This window comes from Mauremys reevesii, linkage group 21 (assembly GCF_016161935.1).
Source record: "Mauremys reevesii isolate NIE-2019 linkage group 21, ASM1616193v1, whole genome shotgun sequence".
Classification (NCBI taxonomy): Eukaryota; Metazoa; Chordata; order Testudines; family Geoemydidae; genus Mauremys; species Mauremys reevesii.
The window spans coordinates 13862397-13889211 of NC_052643.1; the positions used below are offsets into that span (position 1 = coordinate 13862397).

At 50.5% G+C, this 26815-nt stretch overlaps 1 protein-coding gene across 3 annotated transcripts in view; it reads right to left on the reverse strand.

Moving 5' to 3' along the window:
- The window catches only part of ARHGEF16 (Rho guanine nucleotide exchange factor 16), a 39264-nt gene that overhangs the window by 4839 nt on the left and 7610 nt on the right, over positions 1-26815 (reverse strand). For 2 of the 3 annotated variants that reach the window (XM_039509616.1, XM_039509617.1), the window contains exons 2-12: positions 22081-22641; positions 19012-19063; positions 17607-17776; positions 15908-15964; positions 15407-15567; positions 11037-11189; positions 10127-10256; positions 9078-9152; positions 6828-6920; positions 5892-6049; positions 574-783 (exon numbers count right to left, since the gene is read on the reverse strand). In XM_039509616.1, coding sequence (XP_039365550.1) covers positions 574-783; positions 5892-6049; positions 6828-6920; positions 9078-9152; positions 10127-10256; positions 11037-11189; positions 15407-15567; positions 15908-15964; positions 17607-17776; positions 19012-19063; positions 22081-22623 — 1802 coding nt within the window. In that variant the 5' untranslated portion in view covers positions 22624-22641. Of the gene's footprint in view, positions 1-573; positions 784-5891; positions 6050-6827; positions 6921-9077; positions 9153-10126; positions 10257-11036; positions 11190-15406; positions 15568-15907; positions 15965-17606; positions 17777-19011; positions 19064-22080; positions 22642-26815 lie in introns of those variants that run through there. The other variant, XM_039509618.1, reaches the window with a different exon arrangement.

Consider the following 26815-nt stretch of genomic DNA (forward strand, 5'->3'; position numbering starts at 1 on the left):
ACTCTATGTCCCATTTTGACCTAAGAACAGCAGGAAGTGAAAGAGAAAGACAAGCTGCTATAAGAGAGAACAGGATTTAACAGCAGCAAATGGCCAGAGGGTAAAGGGAAAGGTAGGTCGATAAGGATAAAAGAGAAAGCAAAAAGGAGGCCGCAGCTGATGGTCTAGAGATTCCAAAGGGGCGGGGGGGGGGGGGAGCAATGCTGGAGATCTTGGGAAATGAGTTAGCGCCTGCGTTCTCTGCAGAGCTCAGCAATTTGCAGAAGACAAATAGGGAAGAGTTAAGGCACGACTGATTTCTGTGCTACGGGGGAGGAGAGGTTTTGGTGGCCTTTCTAATGTATTTATTTACGTGCTATAAAAACAAGGCACTGGTGTAACACATCATAACCTGTGACACATTTTTAACCATGTTCCCCGCCCCAGCGAGAAAAAATTGAGAGCGCGCGCGCGCATTTATTTAAAGAAAAAAAACAAAAACAAACAAAAAAACCCACCCACCCAATATGCAGGGAAAAAAAAAATTCACAGCCCCCTGTATTTTTAGGAAGAAGCCCACAGAGCGACACTCACAGAGAGTCCGCTGACAGCACAACCGTCTCCTCCTTCCCTTCGCTGTTCCTCTTCATGATCACTCGAAACGCGTGGCCGCTACCCGGGCTCCGGGCTCCACCACTTGACCCTGGCTTCCCGGGGGGAGACGAGGGAGCGTCGGGGCTTTCAATTTTCTCCACCATTATCTGATCCAGCTTGGCATAGTCTGTAACCGTGTAGCTCTCCTCACTGGAGACAACAAAGTCAGTGGGGTTAGAAGCTCCCGGTGCTGGGCATGCTGCTCGCTTCCAGAGCCGTGCTCATCAGGGACGGGAATGCGGTCTTGAAAGCAGCTTCCCCGGAGGTTTACCAGGGCCCAGCAAACACCAGGACACACACAAAGCTTACTTGTTCCATCAGACCTTTTCTTAGCTCATTAACTCACCTCCCATCAAGGCCAAGTGGTTTGTGCAGCCGTTGGGCTCCCCTACAGACTTCTGCTGGCACAGCAGGGGCTGTGACGTGTGATATGTGACCAACGTAGCTGTGCTGGCAGAAGCCTCAAGGGCAGATGCCATTATGCCGGCAAAGCTGCACTGATACCAGTCCCCTATCCAACCTTTGCTACTGGCTGGGGTTGGACCTCAAAACATAAGAACGGCCACATTGGGTCAGACCAAAGGTCCATCTAGCCCAGTATCCTGTCTTCCAACAGTGGCCAGGGCCAGATACTTCAGAGAGAATGAACAGAACAGGGAAATCAGTGAATGATCCAACTCTGTCATCCATTTCCAGTATCTGGCAGGTGTTGCATTCCTGACCATCTTGGCTAATAGCCATTGATGGAACTGTCTTCCATGAAACTAATTATTTTTTTAACCCTGTTATACTTTTGGCCTTGCACAACATCCCCTGGCAATGAGTTCCACAGGTTGACTGCATGTTGTGTGAAGAAATACTTCCTTTTGTTTTAAACCTGCTGCCTGGTCATTTCATTGGGTGCTCCCTGGTTCTTGTGTTATGTGAAGGGGTAAATAACACCTCCTTATCCACTTTCTCGGCACCAGTCATGATATCACAGACCTCTATCTTATCCCCCCTTAGTCATCTCTTTTCCAAGCTGAACAGTCCCCATTTTTTTACTCTCTCCTCACATGGAAGCTGTTCCATACCCCAGTCATTTTTGTTGCCCTTTTCTGTACCTTTTCCAATTCTAATACATCTGTTTTGAGACAGGGTGTCGAGAACTGCATGCAGTATTCAAGGGGTGGGTGTACAATGCATTTATACAGAGGCAATAGGACATATTTGATCTCTCTCCCCCTTTCCGAAAGCTTCCTAACATTGTTTTGGCTTTTTCTGACTGGCGCTGCACACTGAGCGGATGTTCCCAGAGAACTAGCCATACCTGCTGAGAGGCAGCATGAGCCAGGGCACAGGGCACTAACCTGCTGGATGACCTCATGTCTCTCTCTGCCTTGTTTAGGCTGTAATCTCTTTGGTGCAGGGGCTGTCCGTTACTAGGTGTCTGTACAGCGCCAGTCTGGATCAGGCCCTTGTCACGCTACTGTAACACGGACCATCACAGTCCACCATGTCCTAGAGCCAATAGCAGAGTGCTTGAGACACTGGTTTGATTTTAGCTACTGGCAACCCAGAGTTCAGTTGCCAACTGAACATTTAATCATGACCTCTTTTTCTGGGATGGTGAATTTCTCAAGCCACCATGGGAACTGATGTAGCATTCGAGTGCATATGGCCCATAATGAGCTGAAAGAGCCATGGAGATGGGCGGAATTGCAGAGAGATCCCCACCGAGAGAGCGTTCGCATTTCATCTCCTCAGCATGTGCACGTTAGTAATTACTCAGGAGCAGCAGTTCACTTTAACTCCTCTAGCGGCAGACGGTGGTGTGTTATTTCCATATAAATCCAACCCTCACCTTTCCACAGCCAACAGCAGCAACAGGAGTCCAAAAATGGAAACAGACAATTCCCAAAAGGGACCCCAAAACACTTTAAAGGCCAGGAAACAGGAGCGACAGAAACATCCAGGGATAGCTCAGTGGATTGAGCATTAGCTTGCTAAAGCCAAGGTTGTGAGTTCAATCCTTGAGGGGGGGCCATTTAGGGATCTGGGGCAAAAATCTGTCTGGGGATTAGTCCTGCTTTGAGCAGGGGGTTGGACTAGATGACCTCCTGAGGTCCCTTCCAACCCTGATATTCTATGATCCAGAATGCAGAGAATTCAAGCAGATCTCTGTGCCAATTGGGGGAAGCAGCAAAGAATCCTGTGGCACCTTATAGATTAACAGAAGTTTTGCAGCATGAGCTTTCGTGGGTGAATACCCACTTCTTCGGATGCAAGCAGTGGCTTGCATCCGAAGAAGTGGGTATTCACCCACGAAAGCTCAAGCTGCAAAACTTCTGTTAATCTATAAGGTGCCACAGGATTCTTTGCTGCTTCTACAGAACCAGACTAACACGGCTACCCCTCTGATACTTGACACCAATTGGGGGAGAGAGAGGAAACCAAGCAGTCAAATTATAGAAAACTGTTTAAGAAGCAACATTGTAGGGCTAATATTCCTCTTTATATGGTGCTAACCTGGCACAAATGGCACCTGAACCAACCAGAGAAAAGGTGCTTACGCTTGGTGAATTGAGCTTTGTGAGGTTATATAGATAGCTAGAGAAACACGCAGCCTTGCAAAGAGCTCTCTTGGAAGTGCCATTTTTGGCCATGCAAACCAAATATTAAATCCCCCCCGTTCTTTTAAACTGTAATGTCTTTGGGGAAAGGACTATCTTGTTCTTGGGGCCTGTAAAGCACCTAGCAGAATGGGGTCCTGATCCATGACCAGGGCTTCTAGGTGCTGTGCTATTATAAATACCACATGAGACTGAGTCAATGTTGTGCCCAGGTGGGTAAGTTTTCATACTAGCTTTGCAGGGCTGTGATTTGGTGGTTGGGGAGGCAGAGAGGGGATAGCTCTGTGGTTTGAGCAGTGGCCTGCTAAACCCAGGGTTGTGAGTTCAATCCTTGAGAGGGCCACTTAGGGATCTGGGGCAAAATTAGTACTTTGAGTCCAGCCCCCTGCCTTCACTAGCAGGACCCAATGAGCTTTCAGGGTCCCTTCCAGTTCTAGGAGATAAGTATCTCTCTCTTTTTTTTTTTAAATGTTTCCGCTTTAAATTCCAAAGGCTGGCTATTGTCTTCCTCCTCCCTTCTCGACCTTGTATGCTCTGCTTAAATCTTGGGGGAGAAGGGTGTTGGTTTGGGGTTTTTTGTTTTTTAAAGTAAGATCAACACAGCCCCTCCTCAGCCTGGCCCCTGAGAAAAAGCAGTGGATGCCAGCTCCAGCTGCCCATTGTTAGTGCTCCGGCATAGCTGGAAGCAATAGGTTCCAGCAAAAGGTCCATCACTATGGGGTTAATTTGCGTACCTAAATTGCTCCTCTTCGATGACTTGTAAGCAAAGGATTTGGTCAAAGATCAAAAGTTTGAAACATTCTGTTAACTGGAGAGCTTCACAGCTGCAGGCTAAGGAGTGTCTTGGACAAAGGCTATGGTGCCTCCTCCTCCTCTCTGGTTAACTCACTAATAAAAAGGGCAGGAATGACTTCTCTACTGAAGGGCTGCATTTCCTGCCCTTTTTTGCCTCTGACACTGATCAGAAAAGCTCATATGACAGCACTGGAGGGTAGAGCCACTTCTTACCCAGCAGGACAGGAACAAGTTTCTACCCACCTCACCCCCACCAGTAACCTGCTGAGAGAATCAATTTTTTTTGGTTCAGGGGCTGAACTGAAAAAAATCCAGAAAAAAAGATTCAGTTGCATTGGACCAAAAATGTTTTTTTTGTTTGTTTATTTGCTTTGTCTCAGGTCAAACTAAACATTTTGTTTAACCTGAAATGATTTCCTCCCTTCCCAGTTTTGTGTTTTGGGTCGTCTTCAGGTGCTTTTCCACTTGTGTTTTTTAAATTAGCTGAATTTCAAAACACACGGCTCTTTTAAAGTGAAACATTAAAGAATTTGGAGCTGGCTGAAATGAAACATTTAGACTTGCCTAACAAAAAATCTGCCCAGCTCTATTTGCAATGGTCCCCAACCAGGGCCAGCTCTAGGCACCAGCAAACCAAGTACGTGATTGGGGCGGCACATTTGCAGGGGCGGCATTCTGGCCTTTTTTTTTTTGGCGCTTCTGGCGGCCAAAGCCTAGAGCCGACCCTGGCAGCAGCAGGGCGTCGTGCGCGGGCACTGCTCCCCCAGGGCGCCCCCGCACCTTGTGGCTGGGCCGGGCAGGCTCTGAGTGGGGGACACTCGGGCTGGGGGCCACCCGGGGGGCACACAGAGCCGCCTGCAGATGCAGCAGGGCGGCTGCCCCCCACCGCCGCAGCCGTGGCTGGGCGAAGCAGCTTGAGCTGCCCAGGTACTGCGGCAGGGTGGCCAGAAGCAGCAGTGCGGCCATAGATGGCGAGGCGCTGCCGTGCAGGGCCCCCTCCCGCTCTCCAGGGCTCCGCTCCCTCTGGGGCTACCTTGCCCCGGCTCCTCAGCCCCCTGCCAGGGCAGTCCCCCAGCTCTGCCCTCCTGGGTCCTGGCCGGTCCTGGAGGTGGGAGCCCTGGCTAGAGGCACCCTGGGCTGAGGCGTGGCCCAGGAGCCCCACTGTTTATCCCGACCCTGCCAGTGCCGGACCGGCTGGAGGCGAGGGGGCAGCAGGAGGAGTCAGCACTGGTGGGGGGAGCCCAGCGCTGGGGCGGCGGGGGGGGGGGCATTGGTAGGAGGGGGTGAGAGCCCAGGGCTGAGGTGCAAGGCAGCCAAAATTTTTTTGCTTGGGGCGGCAAAAAACCTGGAGTCAGCCCTGGCTCCAACCCCGGAGGAAACATCTCAGCACGAGGGGGAAGTGACCCGTTCAGTCCCTGGCTTCTCTGCTGAGATTAACAATAGCACCTAGGGAGTGCCAACTTGGAGGGGTTTGCTGTGTTTTGTTTTTCAGAAATAAGGACACCCATTGTGTAGGAGCTGGAGCAAGGGCACCAACTTGCTTAACTTCACAGGCACCAAACCACAGTCAGACGGCCAACTGCACTCACTATGGAATGCATTCAAACTGGTGACGGGTGCGAATGCTCCACATCTCACTGCCATTCTTCTCAACCACGTAGTCCACTAGGGTTCTAGCTTTGTAAATACACAGACATTCATTAGACAGTAACTTACCTCTACGTAATGCACCCTCAGTGCTACGGACTGCTTCAGTGAGACAATTGCAAAGGTCAATGTCAAACCATCTGAAAAAAAGTCTCTTCCTACAATTTCAACAACAAGAAACAGACCATAAATATCCTCCCTTACCTTTTCTTCTTGGTTACGATCAGGACGTCATTAAACAGAAAAAGGTAGCAGTTAGTCCGGCCAAAGCCTTTGCGGAAGATACTAGCGTCTTCTGAATGGGACAGGGAGAGCTCCCCTCTTTTCAGCAGCCAGCGGGAAGCCGAAATCAGTGGGAAAGGCTGCAACAGAACAAGAAATTTAGTTGATTTTGGGACCTAATAGCAACAGTAAAAGAAGAATGAAGTGATCACCAAAAGGTCCCCTATTGTATTGTCAATGGAGAACTACACGGCCATTCTAAGGCCAGACGTTGAGCGCCACGATTTGGAGCAATGGGAGGTGCAGCGAGCTGGGCTCTTTGGAAAATCTGGACTTAACTTGGGCACTGAGCAATTCTGAAAATCTGGCCTTTAGCTAGTACTGAAGGTTCCTGGTAGAACAAGAGACCATGTAGAGTGACAACAGTAACTCTTCATTTCTCTTGCTCCTCTCACCAGGGGGATTGGCCTCAAAAGAAATTCTTTTAATGCATAGCAGTTCTTAAAGTAATTAGTCCCACCCTTCTGTTCTGATCTCCTGACTGGTAGCGTGTATGGAGTGCCACCTGGTTGACACTGCTCTTGGCAAACAGCACAGAAATCCAGTATTGGATGATAACAGTTTGCATCGTCAATTTTAAACGGTGGTAAAAAAAGACAGCAGGATAACAGCTTTTGAGGGAGATTGGTTGATTTGAGTGAACAAAGTTCTTGTTTTAAACAAAAGCAACAATATAACTCTTAAGAGACAGATGGATTTTTAATACAAGTTAGGTGCCTAACTCACTCAGGTATTTTAGTAAATCTCGCTAGGTGCCTAAATACCTTTGCCAATCTGGCAAGTACTGAAAAAGCTGCCATCACTGCCAAGCATCATAAGAGAAGTCCAGGGCGCATTTCAAGTCAGAGGACTTCTCACCTTGATCTTCCCGAACTCCAGCTGTTTCTGAAGCGTGTACATCTGCTCGGTCCTCTCCATCGTGTGGGCTCCCTCATTGCATTTCTTAACCAGCTAGAAGCAGAAAGACAGAGAACACGAGCTGAGCATCGGGATAATTCTTTCTACACAGCGGATGCAATTGTTGCTGGGAAGCCTCAGACTTCGTGGGCATCCTGGAGTTCTTCACTGCCACTAAACTGAAGCATGAAGTGAGGCGGGAGGGTTGGAGATATGCACCAGAGATTTAAAAGGTTTGGAGGAGGAATTCATTTGCTCCTTTTTAAAGCACCTTCTTTTCCACTGGAGCCATGACAGGCTTGCAGTGCTGGGCCATTTTTGCCTACTCTCGCCAAGATTTTCCAGTCTTTTCTTCCTCTTTGTCTGGAAAGCAAAATAAATGCAGTTCCGTCCCCCTGCCCTCACGACGCAGCTCCTGGCAACACTGCCTAGGACTCAACTGATTTAAGGGTGACAACAGGCAGTGGCCACCCTTCCTGCTCCCCCCTTCATGGCCCAAACATGCCTGATCAACAGGGATCCTAGAAGTCCATTCGACATGGAAAAATGCAGATTTTGCAATTTTTAAAGAGAATTTTTAGTTTTTGCATTTTGTGAAAAAATAAAAACTTATATAACTAAATTTTACTGAGAGGCCCAGTGTCACTTATTCAATGCACGTAATCTCCCCCTCCTGTGGTTGATTTCTGAATGCGCTTTAAATTTACATAGCTAAACATATTCCAATAAACTGCTTCCGACCTAGAGAGGTTCCTCAATGGTGTATAGGGGTTCGTGTTTTAATGCACCTCCAATTTCATTTCAGCCTCCAGATGTGAGTAATTAAAGTTATGAAAAGATGCCAAAAACTTTAAAAATCACCCCGATGACTGTGTCACTGAGTTTGGCAAGGACAAATTTCACGTTGATGGTAATGTGCCGTTCTGTACTGCATGCAGCCAGGCTGTAGATTACATTCAAAGGCAGACAAATGTAGAACGCATGGAAAGTGCTAAACTTAAACTGAATGAAAAACAAAAACCAGAGGCTGAAACAGCAGGGCCATCGACAACTGTAAAGAAACGCTGCACCGGGACTGGATCATTCTATTATAATGACTAACGGCACTGGTAGGCTTAGAATTTGCTTAAAATTATAAATATATCAATAAAACATTGTGCTCAACTAATACCTACAGATATTGTGGCTAGAGAAACTAAAGTTCAGTGTTTCAATTTAACTGTGGGAACACAACAGATTTTTATTTTTTTTAATTGGAGAATTTTGGTCATATCACAGAAAACTAGGATCCCTGCTGATCAGCTGGCCTCTCATCTTGGTCCTGGACAGCTAGCAGCTACAGGTGCTTGACTGATCACTCCTCTGCTCCCAAGCCTAGAGCCCATATGATTCAGCAACACTAGTCAAACTCTCCACTGCATGCGCTTTCCCTCTCCACTCACTATCCCCTCCTCTCCTTGGCCCCACTGCCGTCAGGCTATCTTAGAGCATCCTTGTAAGTCCCTCCACAGCCACCAGATCCTTCTTAATCAGAGACCATCGGCTGTTCAGGAGCAAGGCAGCCTGCTTTGCCCCCTTCTCGTCTCGGAGCACTTCACCACTGTGTCCATCTCCCTTCAAAGCCATCCCGGGACACAGCGTGTGGAAGGTCCCGTTTCAGCAGCTCTCTGAGGGCGACTGCTTTATAGACCACAGGGAATGTGATACGAGTTGTTAATTACAGCGGAGAGCATGCCCTCTCGACAGTATGTAACTTCAGACTATAGTGCTAGGGGCACCTCTTCCGCGGGCAGCTACCCTTCAGTGCATTTAAATCATGCACACGTCTGGGCCCCCCACAATCACTGGCTCAGAAAGGCCAGAACACAGCAGGCTCTTAGTGGGCGGAAGAGGTTACTGTAATACTAATGCCAAGAATGATCACAATCCTGTGTTGGGGCGGGGGGAAAGAGGTGGCTAATTCTTTGATTTATAGTGTTGAAGTACTGCCAGAAGGGATCAGATGCCTCTAGGTGTGTAGAGCAACAAAAGGGTAAAGACAACTGTAACTCGTGTGGCTGACTTGCGAAGCCCTCGCAGCCCCAAGAATCAGGTCTCCTGTCTATCACGTAAGCACTGTGGGTCATCTTGCAGCGAGGCAAAGCACCTGCAGTTTACTATTGGACAATACATACAGCTTCTTCCTTCCTTCCAAAGCAGGGGATGCCTCACCTTGCTGATGGCTTTCAGGGCTTGGGTGGCAGCTTCATAGGCTGTGCTGTACACGTTGGTTTTCTGACAAACCGTCTGGAAGTTGAAGAGAACATTAGAGGATCCTTCCAAAACAAAGGTCAGTTTAAAGTGCTTTGCTCTATTCTCTCCCCCCCCCCAGGTTCTAGGATGTGGCACACGCGGGGTCCTCTCCCAGATGGGAGCTCCCAACTAGCACATGCAAGTGAGGGAGGGCAGGATGCATGCAGCACTGAGGGAATTATGAACAAAACCAGGAGAAGCAACTATTTTGCTACTTGGAGGCATCTTCTCCACTTGGCCGCTACTGGTGTTTCTTGTAGATGCTACATGGGGGCCATAGAGAAAACAAGGATATTAACATGTTCTCGTCCCTTTGCAGAAACTAGCTGTTTTGAGCAAAGTAAAACTGGCTCTTCCCCACCTCCCCAACCCACCCCGTTTGAGGGTTGCTGGATTCAGGGATTGCACAGATAGGGTGAATCTTCCAAAGACTGCTCTCCCCAGAACTTGCACTTCCTGGTGCATGTCACTGCTAGCCCAACCAGGGGAGCTCCTGGCTTTCCCCACTGCATGACCTAGATGCCACACACCCCGGGCTTTTTTGGGCATTAAACAGAGTCTCAGGTTTTGCAGACCATTTCCTGCCCAAGGCTTTTGCACCTCTTCCCTCGGGGGCAGGCAGGCAGCAGCATTAGACTGTGAAAAAAGTAATGCAGGAACCAGGGCAGAGCTATAGGGATGAGAGACATCAAAAGCCACACAGGGTCCTTCCATAGCAGACAGTGCATTGAGGGAAGTAGGGAATAGGGCCAATCAGCATTCTGGGCTGGAGTTCAAGCTCTGGACAAAGATTCAGGTCAGTTTCTGAACCGAATCTCCCTTGCACAGATATAACGCCAGCCAAAGACCGCCAGGAGGCAGGTCTCAAGTACTCTGCAGTGCTAGATTCAGGGCAGGGCATGCTGGGTTCAAACGCACTCGGTCCCTTTGACAGGTGCCGGGGATTCCACTTGCTGGCTCTTACTTACATCCATAAGCAGGGGGAGGCGTGTTACTCTTTGCATGGGGAGGATGAGGAAGGAGCACATGGGCAGGCCACCACACTCTGGCTTCCTCTCGATTTGTTTCAAGGCCTCTTTAAACGTAGCATTCGTGTTTCTAAAATGGGACACAAGGATCCTCCATTAGGCTTGGGCTTTCCAGACCCTTCATGCGCTAGAGAAGCTACCGGCCCAGGCATGACGTGGGCTCTCCAGGGTTTCTAACAGTTGGTTACAGCACCCAGGGAAAAGTTAGCAACCGGGACACATGCTTGGTTCAGAGAATGCCTGAATTAATCCCCTCGGAGCTTAAGGCACCAGAGACACCCAGTCCTCCCCACGGGTGATGACATCAATACTGACATCGCAACGGATGACGTGACCCTGGCACGAGCCGGAGAAAGCATGACTGTTTGGAAAACAGACATCCCAGTGAGAGGTCCTCACTTCCAGGCTGGGGTCGGAGCCTCTCCACGTCCAGGGAGGGAACAGATCCACTCCGAGAGCACTTCCCTCAGGATGTCAATAATTTGTGAGCAGCGAGGACATTCTCAGACTTCCTTCCGTCCCCGTCATTACACCGCCTCTGCCCACACAAAACAATCCCAAACGATCATGCTATTGCTAACTGAAGGGTAGGTCTCACAGTCGCTGTCCCAACTAGCAGAGCATCGGCCCCGCAGCTAGCATCGAACAGCGAGCACACTGCAGGCTGGGAGAGAGACGGCTCCCTTGACAAAGGAGACATCGGAGCTACAGGAGAATTAGCTTCTGAGACTCGCTGGCGGGTGTGCAAAAACCCAGGTAAGTCGCCATGCATCGCTCAGCCAGGGCTGCCTGGATGGATTACTACTGGCTAGTTATACACCCCAAAGCCCTGCCTTGCAGCAACACTCACAGCAGCTTCTGTAGCGTCCTTTGCTGGTAGACTTCGTTGGAGCAGTAGACGACGTAAGGGTTGAAGCGGTTCGACACGTGATTCTCCAGGATGTCGCTGATGTCGGGGATCAGTATATTTTCCTGGTGCCGCTTCTCCAAGTCCTCAAAAAAACTGCCAAGAACAAACACACACAAGGTGATCAGTGGGGTCACAGGAAGCAGACTAAGTGTGTTTGTGTACAGGGATGCTCTTATAGAATATCAGGGTTGGAAGGAACCTCAGGAGGTCATCTAGTCCAACCCACTGCTCAAAGCAGGACTAATCCCCAGATCCCTAAGTGGCCCCCTCAAGGACTGAACTCACAACCCTGGGTTTAGCAGGCCAATGCTCAAACCACTGAGCTATCCCCCCATACCATGATGAGAGACAGAATGAGCCAAGATCCCTAGTGCCCTTCTGCTGGCTTGCCACTTCTTTTGTCCCATAGGACTTCTTACTCATCACTGGTTTCATCTCTCCTCTCCCCATCCCAATGGCTTTCCATTCAATGGACCTCACTCCCTTATTTAATGTCCTGTGGTCTAGAGACTTTTCTGATCAGTGTTATCAGCTCCTCCCCGAGTGCACTGCCTCCTCAAAGCTCAGCTCAGGAAGAAAAAACGAACTAGGTTACAGTATCTGGTCCAAAAACCAAGGCCACTTCGGATTAAGTGGGCGATTCACAAACACCTGGTAGAACAGAAGGAGCTGGGCCCACGCGGCTCTGACTACTCTGCATGAGGCTGCCTCTGCATGGGCTTGTCTACATGAAGAAACTGCCCAAAATAGCTATTGTAGACTAGCTCTCCGTGTGGAGCTGTTAGCAGCTGCCTGAGGGAGCTATGCATGTGGTGAGGAGCAGGACAGTGCAACTGTAAAGTTCCTTTCTGTGTTTCAGCCCCAGGGAGGTGCAGCTCCTGGGTGCCAAGCCCACAAAGTCACCGCCCAGAACAAGGGCGTGTCACACGGGGATGTGTGTGCAATCACAGGGGATTGTACATGGGCTTAAAGGAAACAGCAGAATGCTGGGGAGGAGCGTGCAGCGTGCCAAGCTGCAATTCTCCTTTTCCCTGCTGAACTACTGTCCCTGGAGTCTGCCTCTCCTGCACACACCTCACCCCGCCACAGGGCGCAGAGAGGGGAAGCTTCCCCAAGTGGGAATCCAGAACTCCTGGCCCAGGAGAGAAGGGAAATCTCAGAGGCCCCCGAAGCACAGAGCCAGCTCAGCACAGCCACATGGCCTGCCGGGCACTATCAGACATCACAGCCAGTGGCACGTGAACAGGGAGAGGTGATGAGAGGCTTAAGCTTCAGCATCTGAACTTTCCTCCCAGGAATAGTTCATGGTCCTAAATATCAGACCTCCCAAGGGACATTCCCTAGACACGATCAGACAGAGAGACTCCACAGGAACATACCTGCGGTTCGACAGAGAGACAGGCCCACAGCCCCAGTGTCTGGAATTGAATCTGAAGCTCCCCCAAGTTCAGGCCTGGGGTTTGGGTTCGAGCCTCAGAGGAGTTACACACTTAGAAAGGAATGAGCCATCACCCCCGATGCGAATGGAACATAACTGGGATTCAAGGCCTCACGAGGGCCATTCCTGCTCACACGATCACCAGGTTCGGGTCTGACACTTGGCCACCCAGGACGGGGAGGCCCTGGCGGGTCTCAGTCTATCCTGCTGTGTGTGCACGCATGTGTTCATTCAGATCTCCAGAGACCCAGGAGCTCCTTATAATGAGCTCTCACTCCAGGGCTCATAGCAGAGAGGGGAGCTTTGCAACAGGTCATAAAAGAAAGAGCACCTGGATCATGCATCACATTAGTCAGTCAGTCAGCACTGAGCTCGGGGGAGGAGAGATCGCCAGCAGAAAGCTTCCACACGCACACAGAGGGCTCTTGGAAAAAAGCTGGGTTCTAACTGACAGAATGATGGATTTCCCTCTGCCCTGGGCGACCCAGCTCGGAGCAGTACCGTCTGCTCTGAGCTTTGCAAATGCCTAGAATTGCTGTGCAGCTGGAGAAAGATTCACTACTCAAGGAGAACGAGGGCTCTATTTTCTCAGCACTGCAAACTAGGAGCCAGGCGAGACAAGAAATCCCTCCTGTGCCATATGCACTGAGGGAAGGGACCTCCCTGAAAGCAACATCTGGGGGGGGGCAGCATAGATTAGCCCATCTACCCACTGGATAATTATGTTTAGCTTTTATTACTTTGTTTTAACTGATTACTACTCAGGAAGGTGAAGCAACAATTTTTTAATCAATCAATCGTAGCAATATTGTTCACGATACACATCCTCTGCCCTCCCAAGGGCCAAAGGAATCAGCCCAATGCTACCCCTCCTTTCACTGAAGGGGACCCCAAGGCATACAGCAGTTAAGTGACTCACCCAATGTCCCAGAGCAAACCAGTGGCAGAGTTGGGATTAGTACTCCGGAGTACCTGGTTCTCAGTCCTGTGCTTATCCTTCCCGCAACAGATTCATGTCAGTTGTTTTAGGAGTAGTTTTATTGCTCCCTCCCTGCCAAAACCCTCTCCACGCCAGTCAGGCCCTGCTCTGACACGGAGCAAGCGGTAAGTCAGACATCCACAGAGCACCCATCTGCTACAGGCCGCAAGCCCCTGGAACGCCCCCAACACAAGCTCCCAGGCCTTGGCGAGCCTTTGGCCTGTGCTTTCCTTTGTTCATTTTTCACACAGCCCAGCTCGCCGACAGCCAACAAGCTTTAGGTTCAGCGCAAGGCCAGCAAGGTTCATCCCCTCCTCGAGAGCAGAGGCCAAGCCTGCATTGGCGCGTTAGAGATGTAGCCGTTTTGCTTTCAGCAGCCTCTTAACAAGCTGAGGCTTGTCGGAAAGGCTCCGAGGCAGCCTCTGCTCTACCAGCCAATGTCATGTCTGAACTCGACCAGGGCTTTGCCATGAGATTCACCTGAGCCTGTGTCACTGGGCCAGAGGGACGAAGGGAGAAGAAACCCCACACAACAAGGCTCTTCTTGGGCACAAGGATGAGAATCTGAAACCAGTCGAGGGAGCCCAGTGGAGTCTACGCTGCTTCGAGTGCAGCTTTATCAGCAGGACTTTCTTACCCAAGCACGCAAACTTCGCCAGACAACCCAGCACTGCAGAGCAGCAGCACCAGGCGGCCTTGGACTGCCTAGCTCGAGGAAGGGACTGTGCGCTTGTCCCTGTCTGCACAGAGAACACAACACTGTAGACACTAGCCACACAAACATACCGACGCCGCTAGCTCCCAGGTATGCCAGTCAGGTGGGCTCAGCACCATGGCACAGGGGCTTAGCAGAGGGGAAGGGGAGGCAGGAGGGTAAATGGTACTTTTGCTAACCTCATATTATATACAAGCAGCAAATAATCCTGTGGCACCTTATAGACTAACTGACGTTTTGCAGCATGAGCTTTCGTGGGTGAATACCCACTAATTCGGATGCAAGTGGGGCATTCGCTTGCATCCGAATTAGTGGGTATTCACCCACGAAAGCTCATGCTGCAAAATGTCAGTTAGTCTATAAGGTGCCACAGGATTCTTTGCTGCTTTTACAGATCCAGACTAACACGGCTACCCCTCTGATACTTGACATAATATTATATGCAACCCTATGGGTTGCCCGGCAGTGCCCCTCAGTTGTTCCTTCAACAAAATGAATCGTATTTAAATAGGGAGGGCAGCCAACCACGGGCTACAGGGAATTCCCGATCACTGGGGGTCTTTAACTCAAGACTCAATGCTTTTCTAAAGCAGAAGTTATGGGCTGGATGCAGGAATCACAGGGTGAGGGTCTCTGGCCTGGGCTATGCAGGTCAGACTGGATGAACATAATGGCCCCCTCTGGTCTTAACATCTGTGAAAAGTCCTGGTGCCAATTCAGTTATTTCTTGGAGGATGGGGCAAATTCTGGTCCCTGCACTCCCCACCAGCAGGGACCCCTGGTCTCCCGTGGCCAGGGAGCCTCCCCTCTCTCTGACACATATGGCGCATGAGCTGCTGCCGTCAGGAGTTGAGTTCTTAGACTCCCTGGTGCCCCACTGTATAGGAACAGACAGGTACAGGTGAGCCAGGTTGCAACACCATTCGGCCCAGTCACCCTCCAGCTGTAGAGAGGCAGCCAGACCAAGGCTCAGTGGTGTTGGGACCATGCAGTCAGAGCAACACTCCAGACCACTGCAGCAGCAGCTGTACTGATTTAGTACAGGACCACTGCTTAAAAGTGATTGGGGTCAATTGCAAAAACTGTGTGTGCACGTGCTCCCCGCTTTCCCTCCCCAGCACCCTGATAGGCACCACTACTGGGTAGATTTTCCCCATGCGCTCCCCTCCAAGATTTACCTTTTGCTGATGCTCAGGATCTCGCTGATGTTGGAGAAGAGGTGATGGTGCTCAGTTTGGGTCATTGTCTCCTTCAGCTCTTCGGATTTCATGAAGTGACACACCAGGATACCCAGGCTGTGCAGGTAGGAGTATTCAGAGGTGATGATCTCAAAGATTGCCTAATCAAGGGGGCATAGGGGGAAAAAACAACAATATACCCATGAGGACTGGAACATCTGAGCAGCAATCATTCCCATAGACAATGTGAATGAGCAAAGCAGCATAACAGCCTGCTCTGTGCAACAATTACACAAACGTTGGGCTTACACTGCCACGGTGTCATTCCATGGAGACCTCAGTCACGGATGTTTGAAACGCAGCAATGCTCACCACCAGCAGTGGGTTCACTAATGCATCCACTAGTGCGTCCGAGAAGTCTCCCCTAGGCCAAGGCTCCCATTAACCTAACCCCAGCTGACTCTGACGGAGCCCTCACGTATTTGTAACAGCTGCTCTCACCTCTTGCCTTTTGCGTTCTTCTGGGGTTATTCGGTCTAGGATGCCTGCTTCCTGCACCTGAACGACAGAGAAAGGTCACGCGGAGTGTGAAGGAAAGTATTGCTCCCACCACCAAATACCAAGTCCCACATGCAGCCCGGGAAAGGTATCAAGAGGGTGCACCATTGCCCAAGGCATCCGGCAGGAGCTGTCCCCAGCCTCCTGCACTCTGTGCTCTAAGGATGCAAGAGCCAACATAGCAGGTCAGACACCTAACCTGGCACTTTGCCTCCAGCAGCAAACAACAGATGCTTCAAAGGAGGATTAAAATCATTCCCAATGCATGTGGTCAATGGTGAAAAACTGAATCACGAGACATTCTTCCTGACACTTGCAAATAATCTGATTGCACCTGGAGCATGAGACACTGCTATCCCAACCTTGCAGGGTGCTATGGTAGAGTAGTTTGAGAGTTATCAGGTCACAACCTCCACAAAACCCTCAGCCAAAGCAAACACTGAAGCAGGTATTAGCAGTTGCTAAACTGGCCTGCCGGACAGCTGTCCAGTGCTCAACTTCATTCTTGGGTCTTACAAGTGACTTTCTTGGAGGCACCTCTTGAGAAGTTTAATAATTGTAATGGGATGGGAACAGGCGGTGAATAACAAAACATGAAAACAGACCTGCAGCCTTGGAGGCAATGACCCCTGGAGGTCATATTCTAGTCCAGGCTAACAATGAATCATGATTTTCATAAAGATTTATACTCTCCTATAGCAGCCTTTACTATTATTGGGAAGTGTAAAAGGTGTTTGGTTTTTCTCCTGATGTGACTCCTCTACCAAACAGAAATATAAAATAAATGAGTTTAGGGAGCTTTTGGGATGGACAGACAGATACACACACATTGGATTCTGATGTCTATCTGGAATGACAGCCCATGTCCCTGGGCTGATAGCCAATCAGACGCTAACATGGATCTCACCTGCTTTGGCAAGGAAAGCGCAAAAGGGATTTTCCTTTACTAAACCCTTTGACCCTCCATCAGCTCCTTCTCTGTGAAGGTTTTATGAACATTAACTTTTCCTCCTGCCAGCCGCACCCTAAGGCAGCCGCCCCGTCCTACAGCTGGGTGCACTAGGGCACTCATCCATGGTGACACAGCAAGCCAGTGACAGTCACGAACATTCACTCTCAAGCCCCCAGTCTTGTGGTGTTAAAACCCCATTTAGTTTGGTTGAAAAACAAGAAAAAAAAAAAAGCAGCCACTCCCCCCCTATCCATTTCCTGGCTTAACAAGATTTCCAGACTCAGACCCAGCTCTGAGCCAAATTTAAAAAAGGCTCATAAAACCTCCTCAGCCCCTAGGGAGAGTCGCATGCAGTGAGCACCAAAGCTGGCTCAAAGAGAGAAAACAGCGACCTTCAACCCAGAAACATCTACTCCTCTGCAGCAACGGATCGCGCTCCTCACTCCACATTAGTACGAGCCCACACCATGTACGCAGCCCTGCTCCACACAGCCCCAGCCCCGCCTGCAGCAGGGGCACACGCAGTGGGAGATTGAAAGAGAAGGAAAACCAGAGTCCAGGAATAGAAATCCCTCTGGTCGTTTGCCTGGAGTTAGCAGGAGCAGCAGCGGGCTCTCTCTGGCAGGCCACAGGGAGGATTCGAGGACAGGACAAAGCAGCAGAGCGTGAGATGGGGCTCCTGCTCCCTACCTCGGGTAGCTGGCTCCAGGTCACCTGGGCGGGGCGATAGCTTTTCACCACAATGGTGTTAAGAGCGGGATGCTCCTCCGGAATGGAGTCGTCCTCAAGCGAGTCATCGTCTGACTCATGGTTGATGGAGTTCAGCCCTCTCTCACGGATCTCCTGATACAGCCGGGGCTCTGGAGAGAGGACGCAAGCCAGGAAATTACACATGGACTCTGAGAAATCGTTCCCCTTCCACCCAGAGCCCACCTCCCCCACAGCCCTTTCCACAAGGGAGGGGAGGGGAGAGACCATGGCCTCCTGTGAGGCCCACAGGGACCCCACATTCAAAAGCCTCCGGAAGACCCCCAGGAGCAGGCTCTCCTCAGCTGGGGCAGGATCCATGGCCAGGCTGGGATGAGGCACAGGGGCAAGGGAGGGTGCCAGGGGGAGGGATGACCCGCGAGTGCTGAACGTAACATGGCCAGGTCAGGGGGCTTCTCTGGCAAATCAGGAGCCTCGAGGCACTTAGAGAAAACATACAAGGGGAGAGTTTTTACAGAGGAGACATTTACAGGCCCTGCAACTGCTCTGTACAGAGCTGGAGCTGTGGGGAAATCCAGGCAGGGACACACCACAAGAGACAGGTCCTGCTCCCAGGAAACAGGGTCAGGAGCACAAGCAGCAGCTGGGCTCTCAGCTTTTCATAAACAGACTAGAGAGAGTGCCACAGAGGTAGTTAATCCTCGCATCACCCTCAGCAGGGAGGGCAATGTTGTGGAGTCCATTTTACAGGTGGGGAAATCAAGGCTCAGGGCACGCCTCTCTCAGAATAATGCTCCGGACACTGGACACCAGCTGCTTTGAGCTCACACAGGCTCAATGCAGCCTCAGACGAGATTCTGCATCAAGTAATTCAATCCTTTCCAGTGCGACTCCTAGTGCTCCGCTGAATAAATAAAGGCAGGTTCCCTGCCCAGGCCAGCTTCCAGCCTAGGGCAATGGTTAAAGGCAAGAGCAGAGGAAGGGGAGGAGTTGGACAAGCCTGACGACAGTCAGATGATGCAGTCACACGGGAGGCGGGTGCACACACCTTGGTGGTTACATTCCTCCCACCCCTCAAGCGTGAACGTTCACTGATTGGGTCAATCCTTCCTGCTTCGAATCCAGGAGCAGCGAGCCCCATCCGCTGGGTGGGCTTGTTTGCATGGCTCATTCCCACAGGGAACGCTCAGACCACCAGGCCCCTGGCTGTTCTCTCAGGCTGATCCAACAGGGCATCTCCCCGTGGCTGTGAGGACAGGGGGCACCTCTCAGCTGGGAGAGGCTCACTAACCCTCCCCGACGCCCAGCTGCGGGAGCAGTGCCAAGGGAGGAGGGTGACCCCAGCAACACCAAGGAGTTAGGCAGCAGGAGCGAAAAAACAACTCACCATCCTTAAAGGAGCCCCCGTGTCTCTGCATCCGCTTCCTCCCCAGTGTTCTCTGCAAGGGTGGCAGGAAAGAGAGTCAATACGAGACGCGGGTGGACAGAGTTGAACCTCATCCTGACAGCTCTGGAATAACAAGCCATTGCTGGAGTCTGGTTTCTTTAAGTCCATTTTACAGGGAGTGGGAGATGCTGTACTGACAGCCCTGGGTCTGCCCTTTATCCACAGGACTGAGCCAAGTATCTGTGCAACCTCGGCAATACATATGCTGTTTCCCTGCCCCCTCAAAGTCCCCAGCCCGGATCTGGAGAGAAACACCCCGGGGAGTTCAGTCTCCAGACATTCCACACAAGCTGCCAGCCCTGGAGTCCAACAGGGAGTAATCCTGCACTGACAGGGGATGCACTAGTTGAACAAGCAAGTCGCCACACTCCATTCCTTTCCCCACAGGTCAGGAAAGCGCTCTTAAGTGGTATCAACATTTGGCCATTAGCAGCATTGGCTAGAAGTGAACAGGCAGCCTGTTAGCAGCCTCTGACGGCTCACTGACAGAGCAGCTCTTCCCCACCCACTTTGTCCTCACCTGGGAAACTATAAACACGCAAGAGGAAAATCCCAGTTGGTGTCTGGATGAAACGCAAACAAACACCGAGCTCTGTAGCAAAGTTAGCTAATTAGGTTGCGTGTACAGAGAGAAAGGGTGTTTTCTTTAAGTATCTACGTTTCTCATGGCAGAACCCTTTACTTACATAAAGCCCCATCAGGTCACAAGTGGACAGCCACAGAGGGACATCAATGACAAGGAGGGTCTGAACAATTTTTACTATGGGAAGCCAACCAGAATATGCCTCAATTTACCTACATCACAGGCTAGAAAGAGAAACTCTGCTCTGTATCAAAAATAAGGGGCTTGATTCTCCTCTCATGCCAGGGTCTCTCTTTGGCTTTGGCAGAGTTTCCCCCCGCAGTTCTGCTCTCTGGAAATCAAGTCCAGTTGGCCTAAGCTGACTTATCCAGAATGGGAGCATTTAAAGGCAATAAAAAAAATAAAGGTCGGGGCCAGCTTTGAAAAAGCCTGGGCTAAGTGACTTACTCAGGGTCACACAGAAAATCAGTGGCAGGGCTGGGGATAGAACCCAGGTGTTCTCTCAATCTCGTGGAGTTTTGTTTTTAAATTTAGTTCCTTAAAAAAGGAAGTTTCCTAACCAGCTAGTTACCTAGTCAATACCATCCTTGTCTCTCAGGAAAAACATGTGAATTCCATTTGTCTTGCTTGCAGTTTTGTTTGCTTTTAATAAAAAAAACCACGTGAGTGACTCACCTTTCATCTTACGTTACCTAGTTTTGGGTCAGAACAGCCTTAAAGTTATCTCAGTATTTCTTTTAGCCGGACGCAGCCTCTCTACTTCTTGTCACGGCATGCATACAAAAGATACCTGTGGTTAACCAGTGGTAGTGCCTGTTTCGTTTGTTTCTGGGATTATGCCACTCTTCTACAAACACTAACCCCAAGCATGGGCCAAGTCTGAGAACTGAGCCTGTTACCATGCACAGGGTGATGTGAGCAGCTTCACTCCTTTCTGTGACTGGAGTCTGTCTGCACTGCCAGCAGGTGTCAGGCTGCAACTCACCTGTGCTGTACCAGGTGCTGAAATACATTTTTCTGCTTAACCACCAATTCTATACAGCTATCTAAACTCAGTCCACTCCCCACCAGCTGTTCCTTGCACATTTGTGAAAAGCACTTAAAAACAAGCAGCCCCGCCAGCCACGAGCCTTAGATTCAATTGTGAGTGAATGGAGGAGCCAGGCAGAACATGAGCTGATGTTAAACAGCTGGATTGCGTCCCTCCCAGAGGATTAGTCACCGCATTACATCAGCTAGACACAGCCTGTTCTTGCCCCCTGACCCTCACAACCTTTCCAAGTGAGTTTAGTTGCTAAAATTTAACCTGGACTGATCTCAAACCCTCCCCCGCCCCCAACCTCCCAAACCCTAGTTCGGAAAGGCACAGCAGTTCTGAAGGTGTATTTCGTTTAATCTCAAGCAAGTACATGTAACATCCTGGCTGCTGTGGATAGCCATAGACAGCCCAGAAGACCCACTGGAAGCCTGGGAATTAATTTATTTATTGTGCCTTGGTCTCTCAACCCCTCCTGGCCATACCTCGGGGTCAAGCTGCAGTAATTAATGCCATCTGCAGGGAGTGGAGTTGGAGCTGCTAATGGGAGAGAGGGGAGGGACCGGAAGAGTTTGGATTTTCTATGATAATTTCACACGAGAGAAAGCAAGGGGCTAGAAATCAGACCCTGACACTCTCAGCTGTGCTGGACTGAGAAAGAGCAGAATGTCTGGACACTGAGTTAAGGCAGCAAGAAGGGCCCTGCAGTCCTTCCAGCACACGTCCTCACTGCGTACAGCTGCTCTTCAAAAGCGTGTCCAAGTTGTCAAACACTCAAGCAGGGTGATCGCTAGCAACCTACACCCAAGGAAAGCAGAAGGCCACCCGGGCGGTGAGGATCAGCCGCTTTTCCCCCCAGCCAGTATCACACTGGTGACTAACCGCCAGATACGGGTGCACTAGAACCTGTCTAGGGAACAGCAGAGCTTCAAAACCTGGATTAACTGGTTCCACAACACAATTCCACACGCATTTGGAAACCAGCCATTAGGGGAGGGGATTATATACGGCTTAACTAAGAGACAGACTGTACCCACTGGCTGAGCGACCAGAGACACCACAGTGCTCAGCTGAATTGTACAGATGAGAACAAAACTCTGGTCTTAGCTTTGGCCCCAGAAATACCCAGGCAGCTGCTGCTTCAGCTGATGGAGTCCGGCCAGGGGTGGTGGTGGAAGAGGTCGCGTTTATTATCTACAGTGTAAGCTCCTTGGGGGGGAGGGACCATCTTTTTGTTCTGTGTTTGTACAGCACCTGGCACCATGAGCTCATGCTCCTAGGAGCGAAGGTATTACAACTACTAACCTTTCGTTCGGGTCAGGGCAGATCTGGCATGCCCCAGGTGACACTCCAGCAGCAGGAGGGACTGGAAGCACACAACAGGGCCTACCTTGTTTCTCCCCGGGCTGCGCGCTGCTTGTGCGTTGGTGTCCTGCGACATGGGCTTTAGGGTGGCGACACCCTTAGAAGGCTCCGGCTCCTCGACATTCCTGAGTCCCTTCATGGCTGCCCGGTACGACGTGTTCCGCAGGTTGCGCTTGAGGCTAGAATCCATCTCGATGTCCAGGTCGTCCAGGGAAATGCTGGGGGCAGACATCCGCTTGGGGTCGCAGCGAGCTGCCTCTTTACTCGGCATGGGCACGGCGAAGCTCTGGTGGCGGGCGGGGGTCTTGGATTTGGTAGACACGGCCAAGCTTTTGGGGATCAGCTGCTGGGTGCCCACCTTGAGTGCGGCTGGGCTCTCTGTGCTGAGGATGACACGGCGGGGCTCGGTGGGGGACGGGGAGCGCGGGGCGTTGTCTAGTGCTGCCATGGAGCTGCGTTTCCCAGCGGGAGAGGGCGCGCTGGTATCTATCCGCAGCTCTGAACGGAACTTGCGGTCCAGGAGAAGGGCCTTGTCGCCCATGGAGCCGTCAGAGTGCCTGTGAGACATGCTGGCGCTGTGGAGACCCTGCAGAGAGAGCAGAAAGGGAACAAGGCTTAAGGAGCTCTCCCCTCTTCCAGGACCAACACAGAGGGTTTAGGACTGGATGGGGTTTGGTTGGTTTTTTTTAAAAGAGCCAAACAAACATTTTCTCCCCCTTCCCCAGCCCAGCATTTCGTGTTAGCGCAGGAGAGTCTGGAAAATGCAATCTACTCTGCACCGACAGCAGACAAGAGCACGAGTTAGCCTAGGACTTCTGTGATGGGAGAAATAAAAACACCAAAACACCCAGCAAATAAATCAATACACACAACAGTTAACTTGGGGGGGGGGGGAATCTCAATTATATTTCAATAGCACCTCAAAGCTCCAACTGAGATTGTGACCTGGTCATGCCTTGCACACACCTGCAGTGAGAGACTGTCCCTGCCCCAGACTACAAAAGAAATAAGACAAAAAGTGGGAGGGGAAAACAGACCCAGACAGGTGACGTGACTTGACCTGCAGGTGGCCGGGAACAGAACCCAGTCTCCCACGCCCGAGCTGTATGTTGCGAACATCAAGGGAAGCTGAAGCAACAGCTAAGCTAGAGAAGTTTAACAAAGGAAAAAAGAAACCGAAGTGAAAGTACCACAGCCTTGCCCAGCACGCAGGCAATCAGCTCACCAAAAATAAAAGACTCAAAAATGAACACCGAGAGCTGCCTACATTATCCAAGTGCCCTCAGACAGGCCCACGCTAACTGACCGTGGCCGAGTTCTACTCGAAGAAATGGAGCCTCTAGCCAGCTGGCAGCATCATGGGCCCAAGTGAAACCCAGGGGCCCGCAGGACTCATGCAGGTAAGAATGTGAATCCTCACCATGGACCCAAGAAGCCCACAGCAGCTCTGGGGAGACTTTCAAAAAACAAAGACCATAAAGGAGCTGTTTGTTCTCACATCAAAACATTCTCTGTGAAAAACCAGAGACAAAAGTCTCCAGTCCCTCCTTCCCCCCCATGTTAGACCCCATTCACCATTATCCCCAGTGAGCTTCCGAATAAATACAGAAAGTTATTGTCCAGCCCATTGTTATTTCTCCTGTGTTTCCTCTCTCCTCTCCTTAAACATTCAACAGGAGGCAAGTTCCTGCCCCCAAACGGTCCCAGGAGACTGGGGACAAGGAGGGACTTCACTGCACACCATCCTTTAACGTAGTTCTATCCAGCAGTACCTGGAGTCCCCCACCTTTCAATACTGCATCGTTCAAAGGAAAGGAAAATCTCTGAGGAAGGGATCCTCATTCCCACCCAGATGGGACAGCAACCAGAACTTCCAGGGCTCCAATTTTGTACTAGGTCTCCACTTACATGATGTAGCCACAGATAAAAGGCATCAGGTATATTTAAGATACAGAGGTGAAATATAAGTATTAATTCATGTTGTAACACAGGGCCCCAGGCCCATAAAATAGCATAGCCAAATTAGGCCTTTGGATAAATTAGCATAAGTAAATTAGTAATAAACCTACTGAACTTGTATCTATGTTTGTGATATGCCGATGTTCTGAACAGAACTGCTGACCTTGGATGATAACGTCTACGAGAGAGCAGCAGCCACCACAAGATGCCCATTGGTAACTGGGGTGAAATGTTATGATGACAAGGTGACGTAAACATTAACGAGTACAAGGGGAACAAGCTAGCCTATGAAAACAGGGCACCCCAAAAGTAGTGGGGTGTGGAAGTTCAAATAAGGAGTGGAAGGAGGGGTTAAAACCTTCATAAGTATGTCTGAACCCCAGTGGCATCAATGTAACACATTATAGAAGCTGTATCCTGGCCTGCGTGCGTTAGTTGCGGGGGTGGGTGCAGAGGGGGGAAGACGACAGGATGACAACCACTACTGAGGAGGAGGAGGATGAAGATTGGCTCTTAGGGTTTTTCCACAAGGCCTGGTGTGAGTAACGCAAATATTCTGTATTGGTCTCTCACCCTTAGCAGGTTGCAGTGTATGTACTGTTTGGTTGGCTAATGAAAGCAACTGTGCACAGTGGGATCCCCCTTCTATTGATAACCTCCCTGTGGTTGGGGGGGGGTCTTAGGGGCTGAACTCTTACATGCTAAAGTAGGTGCAAACCCTCACCTCGGGGTGGGTAATGACAGACAAAGCTACACGTGGGCACAAGGTAACAGCACCTGCAATTCTTTCATGACTCCCCCCCCCCCAATCCAATCGGCTAATTCATAGCGGGTGCAAAACTGCGGGCACAATCAGTTTGTGTTGGTTTTCAACCCAAACCACTTCTTGTGAAGTTGCCACTGATCAGCTGGTAGGTCCAGAGATAAAAGTCAGGGAGGGCAGATAAGAAATATACCGTATACTGTTCCTTTAAAAAAATTATCTTTCCATGTGTTTGTACACCTAGCATGACCCTCCAGGGCACAACTGCAACACAACATAAATCCGGCCGGCACTGGGGAGGTCCTCCCATCCCTAGGGCAAATGAAGGAGAGAAACGCACACACAGACCACACCCTGGCTAGAGGGAAAAGAAAGATTTGGCAACCGTGCCTGGGTTTCAAAGCTCTGCCTCTTCCTTTGCTTGGCTCTGGGGCCGACGTCACCAGAGCAAGTTCCAGGTCTTTGCTCCAAGCGGGGAGCAGGAAGATGATTAGGGTGCAAACACCACCTGCTGCACTCGTCCTTTACTTACTGCTCTCTGTTCTACTTCCTGCACACTTGCAGGGTGACCAGTCAGCAAGTGTGAAAAATCGGGACGGGGGTGGGGGGTAATAGCAGCCTGTATAAGAAAAAGCCCCAAATATCAGGACTGTCCCTATAAAAACCAGGAAAGCTGGTCACCCTACACACTTGCCCTCTGCTGCCACCCTGGAGGAATCCACACCTTGATACAACAGATGCACTAGAGAGGATGCACCTCAGCTCCCCCAAAGGTTTCCAATGTCTCTAGAGCCATTTGGAAAGCCAGGCACATGCCCTGTGCAGAGCAGAGGGTGCAGAGTCCTTACTGACCAGTTTGGGGTGACCCCATTTGCAAGCGGCAGCCACCTCACAGACCCCACTCTGCATATTGCTTTTCTGGGAGATAAATGCGAACGTGATGTGCCACACAACTGATGCACTTACACTCACGCCCCTTTTCTCCCCATTACATGATTTCAGAAAAATCATGCTCCAAGTAGCCCATACTGAGGTCCCATTGTACTGAGCTCTCATTGAACCATTCCCCATCAACAGCCATCGAACAGGAAACACAGACCAAGACTTGAAACATGTTCTTCTTTACAAGAACTGGCAGAAAGACAAGTCAGCCCGGTCTACAAAGGCCTTTTTGATTGAGAGACGCTGCTCATTTTCATCTGCTTGGACAAGGGAAGCGTGCCCTGTGCCGGCCAGTGTCCTGCCAAGCATCCTGTTGGGGGAAGGAGGGTAAAACCGCCATGCTCCATCCATTGACACAGGCAGTGCTGTAGAGAAGGGCCCTGTTTAGCAGCAGTGGAAATAAGGCAGCTAACAGAGAGAGCAAAATGGGAACTCTAGCTACTTGCCAAGCTACAGCCACTGCAGTTCTCTCGAAGCGCTCTGGGAAAGAAAGGTGGGTTCTGCTGTTCTGAGCACAGACCTCGGAACCAACAGCTCCTGAACTGTAATCCCAAATCTGACCCTGAGTCACTGTGTGACCTCTGGCAAGTCACTTCATCTCTCAGGGGAAACAGGGACATTTGCAAACAGCAGCACTAAATAGTAAGAAAAATGGGTCCACGCCATGAGGTAGGGTCTGAATTCTGACCCCACCTCGTTTGAGGGATGGGAGAGAGGAAATTTGAGGGATGGGAGAGAGGAAATTTGGCTCTGACCCAATTCCAGGACAAGAGTCAACTGCAAAATTCAGATTCAAAGTGGCTTCTGAACCTCTACAAGTCTGGAGGCGTTTGGACCCAGTATCTTGGGTTAGCTTTTGTGGGTGACAGATTACCTCACATCTGCTTACAGCAGGGTTCTTATATCTTCCTCTGAAGCATCTGGTCAGGCCACTGCCAGAGACAGGCTACTGGGCTAGATGGACCACAGACCTGATCTCCTCTGGCCATTCCCCGTGTTCACCACCTCCAGTATTACCAGTTATCACAATTTAGTCTCATGACTCAGAAGCAAGGTCCACGATCTGCTCCTACTGAGAAAGACAAAGTCCAGCAGA